Source organism: Mobula hypostoma, chromosome 1 (genome assembly GCF_963921235.1).
Source record: "Mobula hypostoma chromosome 1, sMobHyp1.1, whole genome shotgun sequence".
NCBI classification, from domain to species: domain Eukaryota; kingdom Metazoa; phylum Chordata; class Chondrichthyes; order Myliobatiformes; family Myliobatidae; genus Mobula; species Mobula hypostoma.
This window is the reverse complement of record NC_086097.1, coordinates 140,438,667-140,460,849: the sequence shown is the minus strand read 5'-3', so window position 1 is coordinate 140,460,849 and position 22,183 is coordinate 140,438,667. Positions and strand designations below refer to the sequence as shown.

The following is a 22,183-nucleotide window of genomic DNA, read 5'->3' as shown; positions in this document are numbered from 1 at the left end:
GCACAAGTAGGGCATATGGTCAGAATCTCTTTCCCATAGTAGCAATATGATAGCGACATGGTTGTGAGTCCATAACCAATGGACTCACTTTCAAGAATTATTCATCTCATGTTCTCCATATTTATTGTTTATTTATTTTATTTTATTTTTGTATTTGCACAGTTTGTTCTCTTCTGCTCTCTGGTTGAACACCGTAGTTGGATGGTCTTTCATTGATTCTATTATGGTTATTATTCTATAGATTTATTGAGTATGTGCACAAGTAAATGCATCTTAAGGTTACATATGGTATCATATATGTAGTTTGATAATAAAATTTACTCTGAACTTTGATATCAAAAATAAGAAGGCCTAAATTTAAGATGAGAAGGAGGAATTTTAAAAGGGGCCTGAAGGGTAATTATTTTTTAACAGCAAGTGGTTGATATCTGGAAGTTGCTGCCAGAAGAGGTAGGAGAGTCAGAGGCAAAATGAGGGAAAAGCAAAAGCAGAGCAGTGGTCATATATGGCTAATCCAAATCACGAATTACAGTGTTTTTGCAAATGGCTGTAACTTCCATGAACCTTCATTTCTGGAAGTTAAAAGTTATTAAGTTATGATTTGAAATATGTTTGTAGAATCAGAATTGGAATCAGAATCAGAATCCTGGATCATTTTGCTGGAAAGAAGTAAATCTGCATTTCTCACCCAGTCTGGCATATGTGTAACCCCAGATCTCAGCAATTAATTGTCTCCTGAAATAGTGTAACAAGCCTGTCAGTTCAAGGACCATAAGGATAAGATAGAAATACCAGCCCTGCTGGTTACATCTGTTTTTCAATTTTTGTGGATGAATTTAAAAACATGAATTAGGCAATTTATTTTGTCCTTTCTAAGAGCATATGGCAAAATATCATTTCTGGAGTAGTTTTCCTAAGTCACGTTTAAATGCACAGTTCATCAACTTTCTTCTCTTTAGACAGTAGTGGATGTCCTGACTCCCAGTTCTGGTCCATTTTTACACATAATGATAACATTTGTATTTTTCACCATGAAGTGATGTGACTGATTAGATTCATCAGCCCTTTTTACTCTGGATGAAAGAAAATTAGCTTCATCTCTGGTAATGTGATTAAATTTCATTGTTAAATATTAGTTTTCCACATCTTAATCAAAATTGTACCTTTTATTCATTAGATATTCTGCCTAAAATGGAAAGCAATGATGATTTGAACGTGACTGTTGTCGTCTCCCCCAGTCTGGATGCAGCTTCTGTAGGTGCAACTAATAAATATTTGTCATAATATTTCTTTTAACCAGTTGAGGAACCGACTGGCCATGTTATGTGATGGGTAGTGAAAACAAAAATCCATTGTTAACACGTGAATTATAAACTGCAATTTCCCATGGATGTTTAAAGTGCTTTGTGGTTGAATTTTTGTTCAGCAGCTGGTGAAGAAAGACAACATCTTTACTACTTAATTAAGGACAAGTAGATCCTACCTGTCTAATTTCTCACTTGAAGGCTCCATCGTGTGTGGCATTTAAAAATAAGCCAAAGAAAATTGGTATTAAAATTTATTGTCATAAATAGGACATCTGTTTGTACCAGAAAAGATGAACAAGCATCTTAGAAAGAGGGATGTGAGCATGCGATGTAAGCGATAGTATATCAGGTTCATGTTAGTTCTGTGTACCCTATGCTTTTGAGGTGTACATTGGTGTAAGACCCGAGCCCATAATTATTTTGCATGGATGGATTGTTTTGTATTTTATAGATAGTGTACTATTGTTGCTTATTAAAGTACTGGTTGCTAACATTGGGATTTAAAATAATGAACCATAATGAACATTATTTTCCTTTTTTTTAAAAAAAAAACAGCAAGCACCTGACAACTCTGTCGATGTACCTGTTCCTTCTATCTCATTGAAGGTATTGTACAGTTGTTTATATTTACTTGGGGAATTGTTACTTATAAAATTAGTTTTGTATGACTAAAGACAAGTAAGGGATTAGACCATTTAAACCTAGTATAATATTATTGCAAGATGTCATGTGCAGTGAGGAATTGTAGAGTTGGAGACCAGTCAGTCGTTATGGAAATTAATTGTCTGACTCTATTCCAGTGCCAGTTTATTTCAAGTGCTAAGGGAACAGATAATCTACTTCCCAGGTTCCTAACAAAATGTTTTCTTGAGTACTTGAGGTTCATTAAAAAATGAACTAACGAACTTATGTGCCTCAGAAATCAGTTGTGGGACTTTTGTTGTTCATTATTTAAATAAATTATTTGTGTGGGAATGTACAGGCATGGCTAGTAAGCCTGCAATTGATACTAAAATAGATGGTTTCATAGACAGCAAAGAATGTTATCAAAATTTACAGGGGAATCTTAATTTGCAAATGGCTTTCAATTCAGATCAGTTGCAAACTGAGAATTCAAAATTTGGGTAGGGCTTATACAGTGAATGTTAGGGACTTGGGGTGATTTTGTTTTAGAACAGAGAAACCTAGGAGTGCAAGTACATGATTCTCTAAAGTGACGTCATAGGTAGACATGGTGGTGAAGAAGCCATTTGGCAAAAAAGGTCTTTATCAGTCAGGGCACTCAGTATAGGAGTTTGGATGCTACATTTGTACAAAATGTGCTTGAGGCCTTAATTTGAGTATTGTGCACAGTTTTTGTTACCCTCTTTAGAACGATGTTGTTAAGCAGGAAAGAGTACAAAGAAGATTTACAAGAGTGTTGCTAGGACTTTAGGGCCTGTGTAATAGGGAGAGGATGGGCAATGTAGAACTTTATTCCTTGATACAAAGGAAATTGAGGGGTGACCTATAGAAGCTTATAAAATCATGAGGGACATAGAATAGCTGAATGCACAGTCTCTTTTCCAGGGGAAAAGAACTAAGCACTAGAGGCATAGGCTTAAATGAGAGAGGAAAGATTTAAAAGGGACTTGAGGGCCAACAACTTCATGGAGGTGGGGATGTATATGCAGTATATAGAACAAGATGACAGGAAAATGTAGTTTGAAACTGATACAGCAATAACATGTAAAAGGTCTAGGGGTAGGAAAGGTTTAGAGAGATGTAGGCCAAACACAGAACTAGCTGAGATGGCACCTTAGCTGGCCTGGATGAGTTGGCCTAGATGGCCTGTTTCCATACCCTATGATCATAACTTGTCTACTGGACTAGTGTAATTTGGTACTAATTTGCATTGTTTTAATTTGTCTCAGTTTCCCAGCACCTCAAACCATTCAATCAAATTAGACAGGATATTCCTTAACAAAAGTATATTCACCATTCCTGGTCAAATACTGCCCCTCCAAGTGAAAATTAATCTAGTCCCTCAGGTTTTTTTCCCCAGTGTCTTCATTACCACTGATCTGGTCTGTTACCTGTTTTTTCCCTTCTGCCCTTCCTGAATTAAGGTACCATTTTTGCAGTCCTCTAGTCAATTTGATCTCTCAATTGCAGACAGAGAAGATTTGAATAGATTGTCAAGGCCCCAGTGATAGCCTCGCTTGCCACCTGTTGCACAGCTGTCTCAGAAGCATTTAATGTAATTTTGTTCCATTGACTTAGTTTGGCCATGTTGCAGTGTTGGAATACTTCCCTACCCTGGATTTGTCTGTGATTCTCCAGCAGCACATCTGCAATCTCCACCTACTCCATTTTTCTCTTTTCTAATTGACTCTCATAACATTGAACTTTGTGATTTATATTTGCAATGAAGCTTTACTCTCTTATGCCATACCTTAAAATGCTAGGAAGCTGTGGTGCCACAGATGAGGGAAGGAATGCATTTCCCAACATTGCAAATCTTAATGTGTCAAAAGATTTCACATATGCTGTAATTTATAAGCATTAATGAGGCATTGCTACTACACCTTGACAGCTAAATTTTTAAGAGTGCCTTTTGGCATTATATAGGGAATGCAGCAGAAAAGGAGACACTTGACCCTTTGTTAACTCTCTAATGAGCCCCTTCTCACTTCACTCCATCACTTTTGTTCCATGCTCAGCCGGCTGAGACTCTCCCCAGTTGAGCTTCCCTGCAGCTGTGTCCTATGTGCCATTGTTTAACAATGAATTTATGCTCTCAGTCAACTGAAGCTTGAAAAAGCTTAGGTGCTGATCTTGGTCTATAATCTTTAAACATGGTTTATAACCTTTAAATATTGCATGGTGATAGCCCAAATGGACACTATCATTTTTAGTCAGCAAATGATTAGATACCTGAAAAGACTGCAATAATTCTGTATTCATTTTAAAACCTAGGTGACGGTTTGGAGCCGACTAGCTGTTCAGGATGTGAAGCTGTCAGTTTGTGTGCAGTCTCCACTAGCAGTAACTCAGGACCAACTGGGCTTTTCTTCTATAGGTAAGTAGATTGGGTGACCTCGTCACATCAGTTCTGGATCAACTTCGCTGAAGCTGTTAATATGAGAAGTGTGAGGTTGGCTTCTCTTCAATTTTTAGCTATTATTGAAAGTATTAGAATTGGTTTATTTTTGTGGCTGTTTAATTCTAATCAAATCTGTTGGTTTATATAATGTTAACGCCATGGAGTTCACATATTTTAATAAAGCTTGCAAGTTAAATTTGTGTAAGGTCAAATTGATTGTATCTAAAATAAAAAAGATTATTTTTTGTAAATGTTCACTTCTGGACTGGAGTGGAAGCAAGTCATAATCCTGAAGAATTATCTAAATACAAAAATTTCCTAAAGTATATTAATAGCGAAATAATATATTTTGAAATTTAAATTTCTGATTTTTAATTTCTGTAATGCAAACTGGTGTTGATGTCTGATCTTTGAAAGATTAGGAAAACATATGATCTAGTAACAATTGAGTAAATTCAGACTATTATGCTATTATAATCCTGAATTAGTTTTGCACATAACAGTAAAGTTAAACTGATTGAAAATGTTTTGGAGATTCGTTTAGGCAGAAGACCTGAGAGAATTTTGAGGTTTCCTGAAATTTCAGAAGTTCTGGCATTTCAGAAACAAACTTAAATAATTTTTTGCTTCCTCCCGCAAGATAATGTAGTTCCAGCAAATATTCAAAAATTCATATTAGTAGAGATACAACTTTTAATAACTTCTCTCAAAGTCCGCACTCAGGGAGTGCAGAGGATTTAATTGTTCTTACATTGAGCTTGAGGAAGAAGGTAATGATGCTGTATTGTTTCTCAGAACCTGGGACATCAAAGAGTGTTTTGCTGTCGGTATTCTTAAAGGAGAGCTTCCCACCTGCCACACTCGGGGGAGATGTTGCAGTTTCTTATTGTACATCAACAGGTACCCACAAGTTTTGTTGTTTCACTGTCAAGTGCCAATCTTGAACTGCTTATTAGCACTGATTCTTTAATCAGCTTGCAAAGTAAATTAGGATTAATTAGAATTGACTGCATCTATAATTTAAACATTTAATAAATGTCTTTAAATTTTCTAAAAAGCAGAATTGACAAAATAAAATACTTGAACATTGAAGTTGTAATCTCTGGAAAATTATTTTAATTAAATTACAACCGATCTTCCTATTGTCTGATTCCTTTAATATGTAAAAACATATTGATCTCTTTTATGAATCTACTGAGTGACAAGCAGTGTCACAGTCCTCTGGAGTAGGGAATTCTGACAATGAGTCCCAGAACATCTCAAATGAGTGAATTCAGATCCTTTCAGCATGTGTCCTTGGTACATGCAACTTTGTTATTCTGCAAAGGGAAATCCACTCTCCTTGTGTAGCCTCTTGTAATTTTATACACAATAAAATGTATACATAGTTTTAGGATTTAAAAAAAACTACTGTTGGAAAGAAAAGATTCCAGGCTATTCAGTTTGTCCTCGTGGCTGAAATTCTCTGATCTTGGTAGCATCCTTGTAAATCTCTGGTGTTCTTACATACTCCTGTGATGTAGTAATCGGAAATGTATGCTGTACTCAAGCTGTTGCTCAAATAAACTTTCATATGTTTTGAGCCTGACAGACTGCTTGATATTCTCAAGCACAAGAAAATCCACAGATGCTGGAAATCCAAAGCGTAACACACAACATGCTGGAGGAACTCAGCAGGCCAGGCAGCATCTGTGGAAAATAGTAAATAGCTGATGGTTCAGTCCAAGACCCTTCATTAGGACTAGAAAGGAAGGGGAGAAGTCAGAGTAAAAAGGTAGGGGGATGGGAGGAAGTACATGGTGGCAGGTGAAAGGTGAAACCGGGAGACGGGAAGGAGATGAAGTAAAGAGCTGGAAAGTCGATTGGTAAAAGAGATAAAGGGCTGGAGGAGGGGGTATCTGATAGGAAAGGATAGAAGACCACGGAAGAAAGGGAACGGGGAGGAGCACCAGAGGGAGGTGATGGGCAGCTAAGGAGATAAGGTGAAAGAGGAAAACGGGAGAGGGGGAGGGGCAATTCCAGAAGTTCAAGGAATCGATGTTTGTGCCATCATAGTGGAGGCTACCCAGACGGAATATAAGGTACTGTATTCCTCCTCCAACGTGAGTGTGGCCTTATTGCGGCAGTAGAAGAGGCTATGGACTGACATGTCAGAATGGGAAAGGGAAGTGGAATTGAAATGGGAACCTGGACTATACCTCTTCCCACCCTATTATTTGTGAAAACGCCATCCCTTCCTCACAGTTCCTCTGTCTCTGCCACATCTACTCTCAGGATAGAGCTTTTCATTCCCGAACGAATAAGATGCCCTCCTTCTTCAAAGAAAGGGGCTTTCCTTCCCCCACCATCAATGCTGCCCTTGCCTGCATCTCTTCCATTTTGTACATGTCTGTCCTCATGCTACTACACCAGAGATGGTGTTCCTCTTGTCAACACCTACCACCCCAACAGCCTCTCTGTCCAGCACATTATTTTCCATTACTTCTGCCATCTCCAACAGGATCCAACATCAAGCGCATCTCCCCGCCCCCCCCGCCACTTCTAACTTTCCGCAGGGATTGTTCCCTACGCAATTCCCTTATCCTCTCATCATGCCCTACTGATCTCCCTCCTATTACATCCTTGCAATCAGAAGCACCTCCTCCCTCAGTACAAATCAGGGCCCAAACAATCTTTCCAGGTGAATTGGCACTTCACCTATGAGTCTGTTCGGGTCATCTACCGTATCCGGTGCTCCCAGTGTGGCATACAATGCATCATGGAGACCCGACATAGATTGGGAGCCTGCTTCGCTAAGCACTAAGCTCCTTCTGCCAGAGGAAGATGTATCTCTGTTTTTTTTTCCTGTGGTTTCTATCCTCTCCTATCAGATCTCCCCCTACACCAGCCATTTATCTTTCATCGATCAACTTCCCAGCTCTTTACTTCAGTTCTCCCTTCCTGGTTTCACCTATCACCTGCATCCTTGTACTTTTTCCTCCCCTCCCCCCACCTTCTTACTCTGACTTCTCTCCTTTTCCAGTCCTGATGAAGGCTCTCGGCCTGAAACATCACCTGTTTATTCTTCTCCATAGATGCTACCTGGTATGCTGAGTTCCTCCACCATTTTGTGTATATTGCTTGATATTCTATTCCCTACCCAATGAATGAATTTAGTCGTATGGAGACATGAGACTGTAGATGCTGGAATCTGGAACAACAAACAACCCCTTCGGTTGGTCAGGCAGCGTAAGACCATATATGATCATAAGATGTAGGAACAGAATTAGGCCATTCAGTCATGGCTGATTTGTTTTTCCCCTCATTACTCCATTCTCCTGCCTTCTCACCATAACATTCGATGCCCTTAATATCAACCTCTGCTTTAAATAGACGTAATTTCTTGGCCTCTACAGCTACCTGGCAATGAATTTCAACGATTCACCACCCTCTGGCTAAAAAAAAATCAACATAGAACATAGAAAAGTACAGCACAGTACAGGCCCTTCGGCCCACAATGTTGTGCCGACCCTCAGACCCTGCCTCCCATATAAGCCCCCACCTTAAATTCCTGTTTAGTAGTCTCTTAAACTTCACTAGTGTATCTGCCTCCACCACTGACTCAGGCAGTGCATTCCACGCACCAACCATCCTCTGAGTGAAAAACCTTCCTCCAATACCCCCCTTGAACTTCCCACCCCTTACCTTAAAGCCATGTCCTCTTGTATTGAGCAGTGGTGCCCTGGGGAAGAGGCGCTGGCTATTCCCTGTGTTCTAAAAGGGTGTCCACTATTGGAAACGTCCTCTCCATGTCCACTCTCGGCCTTTCAAAATTCAGTGGCTTTCAATGAGATCCCCCTTCATTCTTCTATGAACAGGAATTTTCTTGTGGGTATTCACAGTAGAACAAAGAAATACAAGAGTCAATGAAAAAGTTACATACAAAGACTGACGAACAACCAATGTGCAAAAGAAGATAAACTGGGGAAATACATTAAAACTAATAGTAATATATAAGTAAACTAGTAATACTAAGAACATGAGTTGTATAGATTGAGGCCATGGGTTGTCAAATCAGTACAGTGTTGAGGTGAGTGATGTTATCCATGAATGGTTCAGGAGCCTGATGGTTGAAGGGTAATAAGTGTTCCTGAATCTTGTGTTGTGAGACCCAAGGCATCTGTACCTCCTTCCTGATAGCAGCAGTGAGAAGAGAACATGACTGGAGTGGTGGGTGATTCTTGATTTTGGTGCAAGATGCTGTTGCCGATCCATACTAGTTGACTTCTGCCAGTGAGCAAATCAATGATCCAGTTGCAAAAGGAAGTAGCAAGACCCAGATCTTGGAGCTTAGTGATGAGTTTCAGTGGGTGTGGGGGAGTGGGCAATTATATTATTGAACTTTGAACATTTGAACTTTGATCATGTTCTTCAGGAATCAGTAGTTCACCTGGTTCTTTACAACGTTATTTACATTGGTGCTAAAAAGTTTGTGAACCCTGTAGAATTTTCTCTGGTTCTGCATAAATATGACCTAAAATGTGATCAGATCCTCACATAAGTGCTAAAACTAGATAAGGAGAACCCAATTAAATTAAAGTATATACTTACTAATTTATTTATTGAGAAAAATGATCCAATAGTACATGTATTTTTTGGAAGAAGTATGTAAACCTTTGCTTTCAGTAACTGGTTTGACCCCCTTGTATAGCAATAACTTCAACCAAAAGTGACTGGTAACTGTTGATCAGTTCTGCACATCGGCTTGGAGGAATTTTAGACCATTCCTCCTGACAAAACTGCTTCAACTCTGGGATGTTGGTGGGCTTCCTTACATGAACTGCTTTCATCAGGTCCTTCCACAACATTTCTATAGGATTAAGGTCTAAACTTGACTTGGCCATTCCAAAACACAAATTTTCTTCTTTTTAAACCATTCTGTTGCTGACTAACTCTTGTTTTTTGGATCATTGTCTTATTAAACTTCAGATGAAGGACCACTATCCTGACATTCTCCTGTAAAATGCATTGATGCAATTTTAGATTCATTGTTCCCTCAACGATTGCAAGCTCCCCAAGCCCTGAGGCAGCAAAGCAGCTCCAAACCATGATGCTCCTTCCATCATGCTTCACAGATGGGATGAGGTTTTGGTGTTTCTGTGCAGTGCCCTTTTCCCTCCAAACATAGCGGTGTGCATTTCTGCCAGAAAGTTCAACTTCTGTCTCATCTGTCCACAGAACATTGTCCCAGAAACATGGTACACATCCAGCTTATCTATTGCAAACTTGAGACGTGCAGCAATGTTTTTTGGAGAACAGTGGTTTCCTCCATGGTACCCTTCCATGAACACCATTCTCATTCAGTGTTTTTTCTATAGTGGACACATGAACAGAGACTTTAGCAATTTCTAGAGATTTCTGCAGGTCTTTTGCAGTTACCCTTGGGTTCATTTTCACCTCCTTCAGGATTGCATGTTGTGCTCTTGATGTGATCTTTGCAGGACACCCACTCCTAGGGAGAGTAGCAACAGTACTGAGTTTCCTCCATTTGTAGACAATTCCTCTTACTGTGGACTGATGAACACTCAGATCTTTAGTTATGCTTTTGTAGTCTTTTCCAGAGTCATGTATCTCTACAATTCTTCTTCTAAGTCCTCTGAAAGTTGTTTTGATTGCAGCATGGTGCACATAATCCGATCTTTCTTGAGAAGAGCAGGCTCTGTCAGTAACCTGACTTTTGTGTCTTTTTTATAGGGCAGGGCATCCCTACAACTTGCACCTCCAATCTCACCTCATTGATTAGAACATCTGACTCCAAATAGATTTTGTAGAAGGCCTTACCCAAGAGGTTCACATTACGTTTTCCAACAAATACATGTAATGTTGGTCATATTTATCAATTAATAAATGAATGAGTATAATGTTTTTTGCTTTATTTAATTGGGTTCTCATTATCTAGTTTTAGGACGTGCATGAAGATCTGATCATATTTTAGGTCATATTTATGCAGAAATAGAGAAAATTCTACAGGGTTCACAAACCTCCTCGAGCTGCTGTAGCTGGATAGTCTTCAAATGGAGGGGTAAATTTCTTGTCATCTGCTGCCATTCTGTCATCACCACCTTAGAAACTCTGGGATTAAAACAATTGAATCCATTGGAAATAAGATCAATTAACTCCCCTTAATTGTGTCATTCACTATTTTGAAAATGGGGATTAGAGAGGTATTGGGACATGCTCTGGTGAAGCCGCGGAAGTATTACTTCTAGCTCAGAGGAGCTGTCTCAGCACGAAACACTGCACAAAATCTTTGGATAGCTAAATGCCTTTGAAGTTGACTGAGATTTAAAATTTAATCATACTATTAAAATTCTTATTTAAGGTGTCATTTAGAAGATCAGCAACTACTTGCTTGTGACCAATAAAACAGAAAACAACTAATAACTTTATTAATCATACTTTTTCTGTAAACTATCACTGCAGACAATAGCCTGTAACTTCACTGTTGGAAATGAACTTTTGAACCGCCTGAATGACCTGACATTTTTGCAGTGTGAACTGATCTTGGAGGAGCAGGAGGGTTGTAGCGTAGTATGTGCAGGCAAAATGGAGGGGTGGTGGGGTCCAGACCGGAGAGTGGGGAATGAGCCACCGTATGGCCATTGCTGGAGCAGACTTGGAGGCAATTCGGTGAGGTGGAATGGAGGCAAGTAGAGGTGAGGCACAGTTGAGATGGAGACTGGGCCCAAAAGCAAGAAAAGATCAGATTTGAGTGCTGAGCTGAATTGAAAAGGTTGGGTATGGTGGATCAAGGTGGTGAGGCATAGGATAGGCCTGAGAGCTTAACATAGCAGTAGGACCCAGGTCCAAGAGCGAGGAACAACCTGAGGTTTGGACGATTTAAGCACCAAGCCAGATTGAAAAGGTCAGGGTATCGGGGTTAGAGGCAAGAGATGAGCCAGTTCAGCTTGCTGCTCCATGAGGTTTACTTGTCTCTATGCTGAACTGAGGCTGTGACCTGCAACCAGTGGGCTTCTGTATTGGCTGTAGTGATGCCTGGCTTCGGTGTCTGTGATTCACTTTTGTGAACTTTCGTTCTGAATGCTATTTGCTTTTATTGTTTGCACAATTTGTTTTTTTTTGCACATTGAGTGTTTGATAGTCTTTTGCTTTAGTGGGTTCTATTCGGTTTCTTTGTTTTGTGACTGCCTGTAAGGAGACAAATCTCAAGGTTATATAAAGTAGACATACTTTGATAATAACTGTACTTTGAATTCAAAATTAATTTTGCTATGAAATCAACCAAAATAATAACCTAATGTTAAAAATAAAATGCTAGAAAACATGAAAACAATTGCAATATGATAAAGTTCACTCAGTTATTTTTTGAATATAAATTTCCTGAAACATGCTTGTGTCTCTGGGACCACACCATTGAAATGATTGGAGTCACTAAACCATCCGCAGGTCTGATTGGCACAGTTCCAATGGTTAGATGTATTGGTGTAACTTCAGGGTATTGCAGGAACTTGGAGGTAGATTTTAGTTAAATACCTATGAGAATTCTAAAGTTGAAAAACGTTTGGGATGACAGCAGCAGGAAGTTCAAAATGCCTGCATTTGCATGATCTGATTGTTGCTGCAAAAAGTTCTGTATTACTGTTAAAAGAATAATCAACTGAATGTCATGATACAATCTTGCTATAAGAAGGTAACAGATACTAGTAAAATAAATCTATAATGGATTTTAACAGGGAGCTGCAACTAAACTGCATTATCCTACATATGCTAAAAGATCAGGATTAAGTATTATTCAAAAGATGCTTTGTTTGATCCGATGGCTCATTGGTTTGCAGTGTTATTTAATTTAAAGGTAAGACAGCAATGTGATTAAGTTAGTGGTTTGACATCAAGATAGCTAGACCATTGATCCAGAGTTCAATGTCCATTGCAGCAGATGGACAGTGTAACTTGAATTTGAATTTAAGTTGTGCAATAGGATACATAAGGCTACTAGTCTGACATTTTAAAAACTCATCTGGTTCATTATTGTCCTTTCTTGTAAAGGACACTATATTCCGTATTTCCTTGTAACAAAAGAGGCAGTTTCAGTCCAACCCTCTTATGTTGATTTTTCAGAGCAACTCAATTGTCCATTGATTTTCTCTGCAAGTTACTTTCCCTGTTTTCCCACCAACTGCCCCCAGACTTCATCTGCTTATTAAGGTAAATATTATCTTAAAGCTGCAGAAATCCTAGTGCAATACAGGGATTGGCAAACTGACTTGAGTACATTTGTAAATACAGCCATGAACTACAAATCTAGTGCAGGTATTTAATAGGTGCCACCTTTAATACTCATCAATAGCAGAGCAGAGAGTTGCTGCAGCTGATACAGCTGTTGACCAATGACTTGGGTTCAATTCCAGTCTCTGGTGCTGTCTGTATGAAGTTTGAAAATTCTTCCTGTGGCTGTGTAGATTTTACCTTGGTGCTATGTTTTGCTCCCACATAAACAAAGACATCAGTGCATGTCCATAAGCCTATAAGATATAGGAGCAGAATTAGGTGATTTGGCCCATCGCATCTATTCCACCATTCCATCATGGCTGAACCATTTCCCATTCAGCCCCATTCTCCTGCCTTCTTCCTTTATCCTTTCATGCCCTGACTAATCAAGAATCCATCAACTTCTTTCTTAAATACCCAATGACTTAGCCTCACAGCTGCCTGTGTCAATAGATTTCATAGATTCACCACTCTCTGGCTAAAGAAATTTCTCCTCATCTCTGTTCTAAATGGATGTCCCTCTATTCTGACGCTGTGTCATAACGTCTTAGACTCCCCCTTTCCACATCCTTTCCACATCCACTCTATCAAAGCCTTCAACATTCGATAGGTTTCAATGAGATATCACCTCTCCCCATCCCTCTGAATTCCATGGAGTACAAACCCAGAGCCAAGAAACGCTCCTCATACGATAAGCCTTTTAATCCTGATCCCGAATACTAATACTTATGTTAGGATGTTGTTTATTGACTACAGCTCAGCATTTAACAGAATCGTTCCTACAGTTCTTATTGAAGAGCCCCAAAACCTGGGCCTTCGTACCTCCCTCTGCAACTGGACCCTTGACTTCTTTACCAGAAGACCAGTGTCTGTGCGAATTGGAACTAACATCTCCAGCTCACTGATGATCAACACTGGTGAACCTCAAGGATATGTGATTAGCCCACTGCTCTACTCTCTCTACACCCATGACTGGGTGGCTAGGCACAGCTCAAATGTCATCTATAAATTGCTGATGAGACAACTATTGTTGGCAGAATTTCAGATGGTGACAAGAAGGTGTACAGGAGCGAAATATATCAGCTAGTTGAGTAGTGTTGCAGCAACAACCTTGCACTCAACGTCAGTAATACCAAAGAACTGATTGTGGACTTAAGGAAGGAACACACACCAGTCCTCATAGGGGGATCAGAAATGGAAAGAGTGAGCAATTTCAAGTTCCTGTGTGTCAACGTCTCTGAGGATCTATTCGGGCTCAACATATCGATGCAGTTATAAGGAATCCAAGACAGCGGCTATATTTCATTAGGAGTTCGAGGAGATTTGGTATGTCACCAAAGACACTCGCAAATTTCTACAGCTGTTCCGTGGAGAGCCTTCTAATTGGCTAGTATGGGGGAGGGGCCACTGCACAGGATCAAAACAAGCAGCAGAAAGTTGTAAACTCCATCAGCTCCATCATGGGCACTAGCTTCCCCAACATCAGAACACCTTCAAGGAGCAAAGCCTCAAAAGGCAAACACACACACACACACACACACACACACACACACACACACACACACACACACACACACACACACACATTTATGAACAGCATCTTCCCCTCTGCTATCAGATTTCTGAATGATCATTGAACCCACTACCTCATTGCTTTTATTGCACAACTTATTTAACTTAACTATTTTGTATATATCTCTACACATTGTAATCCAGTTTTTATTAAGTATTGCATTGTACTGCTGCTGCAAAAACAACAAATTTCACATCATATGCTGGTGATATTAAACCCAATTCTGATTTTAAATCATTTTCATGAACCTCCTTTAAACCCTCTCCAATGTCAGCACATCCTTTCGTAAGTGTCCCAAACTGCTCACAATACTCCAAGTGAGGCCTCACCAGTGCCTTATAAAAGCCTCAGCATCACAAAGTCTTGTTGGTTGACAGTTTAGTTAGCTGCTGTAAATTATTCCTGGAGTAAGTAGCTGGTGGGAGAATCAGACAAAAATTAATAGGTATGTGTGAGAGAGTACTTTTGAGAGAAACAAGTGGAGGATTAGAATTCATGGGATTGCTCTGAGAGCTAGCATAGACTTGGGTCAAACTGCCTCTGATGTTTAAAGAAAGTATAATATCAAAAATGGAAGATCCTAGGGAAAAGCATTTGAAAATGTAGAAATAAATGAAATATTCATAGAAATTACAAAATTGAGTCAAGTGTTGGTACTGAAGCAAAATAGAGAAAACAAAACACACTAACATTTAAATTTAGATTGGGCCCATGTAAAGAGTTTGCTAATGTGACTAATAAGTATTACAAATTATTTTGGATAGGTGAAATTAAGTGGGCTTAAATTCTTTTCTTTCCATCGCAAATCATTGTGATGTTGTGTCTAAACAAAAAGGAAAGACAAGTGTAAGGTATGAATAGATAGAGTTGAGAAAAGATATCCAGGTTTTGGTTTTAACCAGATGACTGGCATGTTGTTTACTGAGTTCTGTTTTCCTTTGTGCTTTCTTTGATAATCAGAGCGAAATCCTGAAGGTAGGTTAAATACTTTTCACTACTTGTGTATTGAGAAATGTGAATGTATATTTCAATGAATTCAATCAAGATGTTTAAATCACCAGATTCTCTCTCAATAGATGTAAATGGAGTCTTGTGCTATACATTTATCTGTCCACTCTGCACTTGATAATGTTTGGTTCTTGTGGCTCCAAATAAGCTTGATTTTTGTAGTCTCATAGGGAGGTGTCTGATGTTAGGCTTTTCCTGGCTTGTGAATTTTAATGCTATTAATTGAGTAATCTATGGGATGAAAGTTGGCATTGATATAATTGTCTGTATCATGATGCAATTATACATTTGTACATGTGTTTTATAGACCATAGCATTGGGATTCTGAGCCTCGTCAACAACTCCTGATCAAGTAGCTTCATGGAAATACTTCATGGGCACTTCATGGCACTATGACAAATCGAAATTAAAAACAAAATACTGGAATTATTTCACAGGACAGGCAGCATCTACAGCGAGAATACTTAACATTCACTTTTTAGGATGATAACTTTTCATCACGAATAGGAAAGGTTTGGATTCAAGCATGTTCAAGCACGTTTTAAGTTGGAGGATTGGGGAAGGGAAGCGGAGAGGTCCTTTATATAGTAGGATGGAGGCCAAAGGAGACAGAGACAGGTGGTGTATGCTGAAGGAAGTTGGTGAATGCTTGCTTTTTACAGGTCATTTGATTAAAAGAAGCACAGGTTGAAAGAGGTGAATGAGAACAGGAAGTTAAAAAACAAAACTGGAATATGCAATTGTTGAAAGTCTGATGCTCAAAGGAACGATGAAAATAGATAGAAGGTTAGGTAGCAGAATTGGAGAGAATAATACGGTTAATATTCCAGGTTGATGACTTTTTTTATCAGAACTCCATGGTTGGACACAAACTGGCAGTCTGGTGTATTAACTGTTGATTCTTGAGAACTGTAATGCGCTTAGATGGAAGACCAGATGCTGTTATTTGTAATTGTCTTTGCAGTTTCAAAACAGAATAGCATTCTAAAGGCAGCAAGGTCAGAGTGGGATAGAGAATTAAAGTGGCAGGCAACTAGAAAATCTTGGTCAATGAAAGAAGTTAAGCAGCAGAAAAGGAGCTCTCTTTGACAGGTTACTTACATTAATAAATCTTTTTGTCTAATTTTGGATGAAATCTATTGATGAAAGTCGTGTGGTTAATTTAGTGAACATGAACGTCAGTAGGGCTTTTGACAAGGCCCTCAGGGGAGATAGGACCACAGATATAGAACCCATTGGATTCAAAGGATTGGATCCAACGCAGGCTTGGTAACAGGAGACAGAAGATGGTGGAATGGTGCCTTTATGATGGGGGGTGGGGGTGAACCTATGACCAGCGGTGTATCTCGGGGATCAATCCTAGGCCCTTAATGGTTTAGGTATTATTTTAGGAGATATGATCCATAAGTTTGCAGATGGTATGAATAGTTGTGCAAATGGCTACAGCATTCATATTAATCAGTTGGTAAGATGGGCAGAGCGTTGGCAGATGGTTATGTGCAAGGTGGTGCACTTTGAGAGGACTAATATACAGTAGGTAGGATATACAATTCACAGTGAATGGTATGGTCCTCAGAAATATGAAGGAACAGGGATTCAGGTGTAAGGTCCAAGGATCCCTGAGGTGGCAACACCTATGACTAAGATGGTAAAGAGGGCATACCGGATACTTGTCTTCATAGCCAGGGCATAGAATATGATTTTGGAAATATTGTGATACAACTTCATAAACACTGGTCTATCACTGCTGGAATATTGTACACTGTTTCAGTAAATACACTAAAGAATGAATGTGATTGCTATGGAGATTCACTTGGGATCGGATGTTTCAATTCTAAGGAGAAATTGGACTGGCCATGTTTGTTTTTCTTGGAGCAGACTAGGCCAAATGGGAGAACCTGATTAAAGTTTACAAAGTTATGATGAAAATATAGTAGGCTTTTTCTTTCTCTGTAGAGGGTGCCTAAAACTAAAGGGCATAGATTTATCCTAGAGGATAGTTGAGATCTAGAACACATTGCCTGAAAGAGTAGTAGAGGCAGGTACTCTTACAATCTTTGAGGATGCACAATAGTTGACTACTTGAATTACCAAGGCATTGGAGGCTAATGAAGTGATGTTAGTAAATGTGATAGTATAGCTGGGCACTTGATGGTTAACATGGACATAGTGAGATGTAGGGCTTGTTTCTGTGTGCTATGATTCTATGAACATAATGTGACTTAAGTGCTTTCCTTTTCCCTATGTTTAATTATTGTGTTGTTACATTCAGTCAACAAAATAATTTGTAAGGGACACTTTCTGCTGTTGCATGCAGCATGTAATTTCCCGTGTTTGCCTAAGTGTTTAACATCGTCAGCTAACTAGAACAACACAGTGAATCGAATAGAGTGACCCAGCAGACAAAACAGGAAAGGAGTAAGGAAGTTCTGGCGACCAGCTTCACACCAGTGCTTCTGGCCCATATTTCATTTCCCTGTCAAAGGATTGACTTGACCCGTGGTGACTACTTCAGCCCTTCACAACAGTTTCTTCCAGTTTAATTTCTTCCAGTTTTTTTAAACATCAGCAAAAGTTTAAAAGCAACATACAGAGCACAGAATTTTAGAGAGATAAGGAAAAATGTAACTGAAAGGAGATTCTAGGGGCTCCTAAAGGCAGAGTCACTCATTTTCTTGCTATCAGTGGTGGAGCTAAATGTGGATCATAGGCAGATGGAACTGGATCCAGAAACTAGAATGTAGGGCTGGAGGAGGCTGCAGAATAAATGAAGGTTAATCAGTGATGTCGAGTGTTTGGATTTTTAGGAGGTCTTCATAAAAGTGCCACACAAGGCATTGGAGATAATACCCCATGAGGAATGGACAGAAAATAGAGAACAAGAGAACACAAGTTATTTTCAGGTTGCAGGCTGTGCCTAGTGGAGACCCCAAGCTGTTCATAATCGTTTTCAGTGATTTGGATGAAATGATCGAGTGTATTCTATCCAGATCTGCTGGTATTATAAAGCCAGATGGCAGTATAAACTGTGTAAAGGAAACAGAGAAGGTTCAGGAAGATTTAGATAACTTAAGTGAATGGAGAAGGATGTGGAATTTACAATCTAGTATGTCCTTGCTGATCAAATAGGAATCAGTTTCCTGAAGGTTGTTCATGGAAAAGTAGAAACAAAATAAGTTCAATTGGCGATCTAATCTGTTTCTATCCAATATTCTTGCACTCCTCGTGGCTCTTGATTATTTCTGTACATAGAAACGTATCTTTTCCCGTATTAAATATATTCAGCAACTTGACTTGTACCACTTTGTGGTAGAGAATGTCATGGTATTATCAGGGGAGGGGAGGAGAAGATGGCGCGATGCAGCGTGCGCGGCCGCTCCGAATAATATCGTATTTGTAATTAGGAGGCCGTGCACCATCCTGAATTTGATGGAGACAGCCGTGAAAAGCATGGAGGAACATCTGGAGAAACTTCTGAAATGCCCGCTTCGCTGCCGCTGCTACTGTGCGATCCAGAATCTCTGGAGGAGAAGGCCCCAAATCCTCAGCTTTGTCTATTGCCTGTTGCCGGGGCCGGGGTCGAAATGCTTGGCAGAGATAGTGCTCGGTGTCGGAGGGTTGGTCGGAGGCTCAAAGTTGTTGGACGGGCTCAAGAGTCAGCTGTGGTCGGGTGCTTCCAGGATGTTGCATCGGCAAGTTTGCGGCACTGGAAGCTCATGGCAGGAAGAGAGTTTCTCTTCCTTCTACCGTCTGTGTGAGATGATGGGATTTTTGAGAAACTTTGAGACTTTTTTTTTTACCATGCCATGGTCTGTTCTTTATCAAATTACGGTATTACTTTGCATTGTTGTAACTATATGTTATAATTATGTGGGTTTGGTCAGTTTTTTTAGTCTTGGTTTGTTTTGTGTTTCTGTGATATCATTCATGGAGGAACATTGTATCATTTCTTAATGCATGCATTATTAAATGACAATAAAAGAGGACTGCGTGTCCTCATAATCTAATCTAATCTATTCTAAATGAAGAAATTTTTGTTTGTCTCTGACCTGGTGAACTCGATTGTAACTGCTTGGAGTCCATTGTACAGCACAGAAACTGGCCCTTTAGCCCAGCACATCCACGCTGATCTTATTGCCCATCTGCACTAATCACCAATTGCCTGCATATCCTTATCCTTCTATACCTTGTTCATTCAAGTGCCTCTTTAACTGTCTAAAAATAATGGTTCACTCCTCCTCTAGCAGCAAGTTCCAGATATCAACCATGGTTCATCCTATTCTTCATCTTAGAACAATCAGAGTAAAGCCATCAAACTACATGGTGCCTTGTACTGTATGTTGATATAAAAGGAGTGAAAGAGACAAATTAGCTTTAGAGGGGGTGCAAACAATTTTTTTTAGCATCTGGTGGGGTCCTGCTCTGCTCATGGTATTTTGTGTTGTCTATGTCACAGAAATAATCTGTCTGCATTCGTACCTCAACCAGTTTATCCCACCTCAAAATCATTCATTATATTGTTGTCACCCTCGTCTGAGTATTTACTACCTTTGTTGTTTCCCATTGTTTACATTCTGTAAACTCTAGCTTACTGAGCCTCCATTGGATGTGACACTGCACCAAGGTACACTTCAACATCAACAGTGTTCTGGGTCACTACCATTCATGCTCAATCTCTTCAAGTGATGAGCTTCAAGCATTTGGTCATATTTAATTTCTTTCACAGTTTAAGTTCTCTCTACATCTGTAATAATTTCCCTCTGTACGACCTGAAGAACTATCCACTGAACACTTACACCTGCAGCAAAATCCTCTCAATCACCGAATCACTGACTTAACTATTTAATCTGGTGCTCTTGAATTCCTTCCCCATCCTCTCTGTAACCAACATTCTTCAAGCCATCTCTTTGATGAAATCATGGTTAGGTTTTGGGAGGCCAGATATATCTTCAACACTTAATGTGTTTGGAACAATGAGCATCTTCTGCTACAAAGATGTGTGACATTCCTAGCAGTACTCAAAATGAAAATTGTAGATACTATAACCCTTATATCAGCGATAAGGTTAATAGTGATCAATGTCCACCTGACATTATTTCACTGAAAGTCTTAGAAAATATCAAGCTTGGGCAACAGGAGGCCTCATCAGGATTAAGTGCTGTGTACTGAGGGAGTAAAATTGTGAAAATCTCTGGTTTAAATGTTTGTATCAGTCATTGATTAGATTAAATTCAACTTTAATGTCATTGTGCCGAGTACAGATGCAAAGCCAATGAAATGCAGTTAGCATCTAACCAGAAATGCAAAGAATAGTGTTATTTACAAAATAACTGCGAATAAAAAGTAAGTGCTACAGCACACAAATATAAAAGTACTGAGACAGTACAATGTGGGTACAATATTGCTTAGCGCTGTGATGTGAGGTTTAGCAGGGCCAGTTTTCCAGATTTAAAATTATCACGTATTTTGTTTGGTCCATTTTAGTATTGTGCATTCAATGAAATATTACAGTTTTTAAAAATGTGACTCTGAAACGCGAGATGGATATAAAAAAACAGAAGATTTGCTAGAAACAGCAAGTATTTTATATGAGAAACTATTTGAGGTTAAAGCATCATTGCTTATACCAGAATCCATAGAGGTTACATGAACCTTTTATTTCTTAATGAACTCAACATTGACCTATGCTCACTTTAGGTCAAATGGGTTTTCACCCGTTTCCTCTGAAATTTATCTCTGTCTAGAATTGAATCTATGAATTCTTTTTCATTTCCTTTGTGCATAACATTAAATGATTTTTGTAATAGTTACTTATAAACAAGTGTCAGGAATGATGGTTGAGTCAGCACAGAGATTGGCAAGTAATTAAGCCCTTCCATTTCATGAGTCAAAGCTGCTCATTCTCAGTTTTTTCATCTATTACAATAAGATTGAATTTGTAGCATCTAAAGGTTCAACTTAAAAGCAAAATTGATAATGCTAGCTAAGGTAAATCATTTATGGACATACAAATAGAGAGCAGCAGTTGGCCACTTTGCCTTTCTATTCTGTTCGATCATTCAACAAGGTTGTGGCTAATCTGATCGTATCTACAGCACATCACTCCAATCTACCCACAGTAACATTTCACCTTCTTGCTTAAGAAATATCTTTCAATCTTGGCTTCCAATATTATGAATTTGCTTCATCTGTCTTAAATGAGCAGGTCCCTTTATATTCTTTTAAACAACTTCCAGATTCTCCCAAAAGAAGAAGCATGCTTTCCAAATCCAGACAAAAGAAACATCTGGAGCAAGAACAAACAGATGAAAGAACAACATCTGTGAGGCAAAGGGATAGGCAACATTCTTCTCTGTACATTCTGAGTCCTGATGCAGCATCAAGAGATATTGAAGCCCTGGTTAAGTACAGGAAGGAGGTGAATAGCAGGTATAGGCAGGTAGGAACAAATGAGGTTATAATGGAGTATAATATATGCAAGAGAACGTTTAAGAAAATAAATCAGGAGGGCGAAAAGAAGGCACGAGGTTGCCTTAGCAGACTAGGTGAAGGAGAATCCTAAGGTATTCTAGAGGTAAGTTAAGAGCAAAAAGGCTGCAGAGGACAAAGTTGGACCTCTGGAAGATCAGAATGGTAATACATGCGTGGAACCAAAAAAGATGGGGGAGATTTAAATTAATTTTTTGCATTGTATTTACTCAGGAAAAGGACACAAGAGTCTATAGAAGTGAGGCAAAGACTTCATGGACCCTATACAGATTAAGAAGGAGGAGGTGTTTGCTGATTTGAGGCAAATTAGGGTGGATAAATCCCCTGAGCCTGACAAAGTGTTCCCTCAAATCCTATGGGAGGCAAGTGCAGAAAATGCAGGGGCCCTAGCGGAGATATTTAAATCATTCTTAGTGACGGGTGTGGTACCAGAGGACTGGAGGATAGTTAATG

At 39.2% G+C, this 22,183-nt stretch overlaps 1 protein-coding gene across 3 annotated transcripts in view; it reads left to right on the top strand.

Moving 5' to 3' along the window:
• bbs9 (Bardet-Biedl syndrome 9) overlaps positions 1–22,183 on the top strand; it is a 389,410-nt gene that overhangs the window by 74,406 nt on the left and 292,821 nt on the right. For all 3 annotated transcript variants that reach the window (XM_063039451.1, XM_063039528.1, XM_063039590.1), the window contains exons 11-15: positions 1,178–1,254; positions 1,863–1,913; positions 4,266–4,368; positions 5,188–5,292; positions 15,194–15,208. In XM_063039451.1, coding sequence (XP_062895521.1) covers positions 1,178–1,254; positions 1,863–1,913; positions 4,266–4,368; positions 5,188–5,292; positions 15,194–15,208 — 351 coding nt within the window. The remainder of the gene's footprint in view (positions 1–1,177; positions 1,255–1,862; positions 1,914–4,265; positions 4,369–5,187; positions 5,293–15,193; positions 15,209–22,183) is intronic.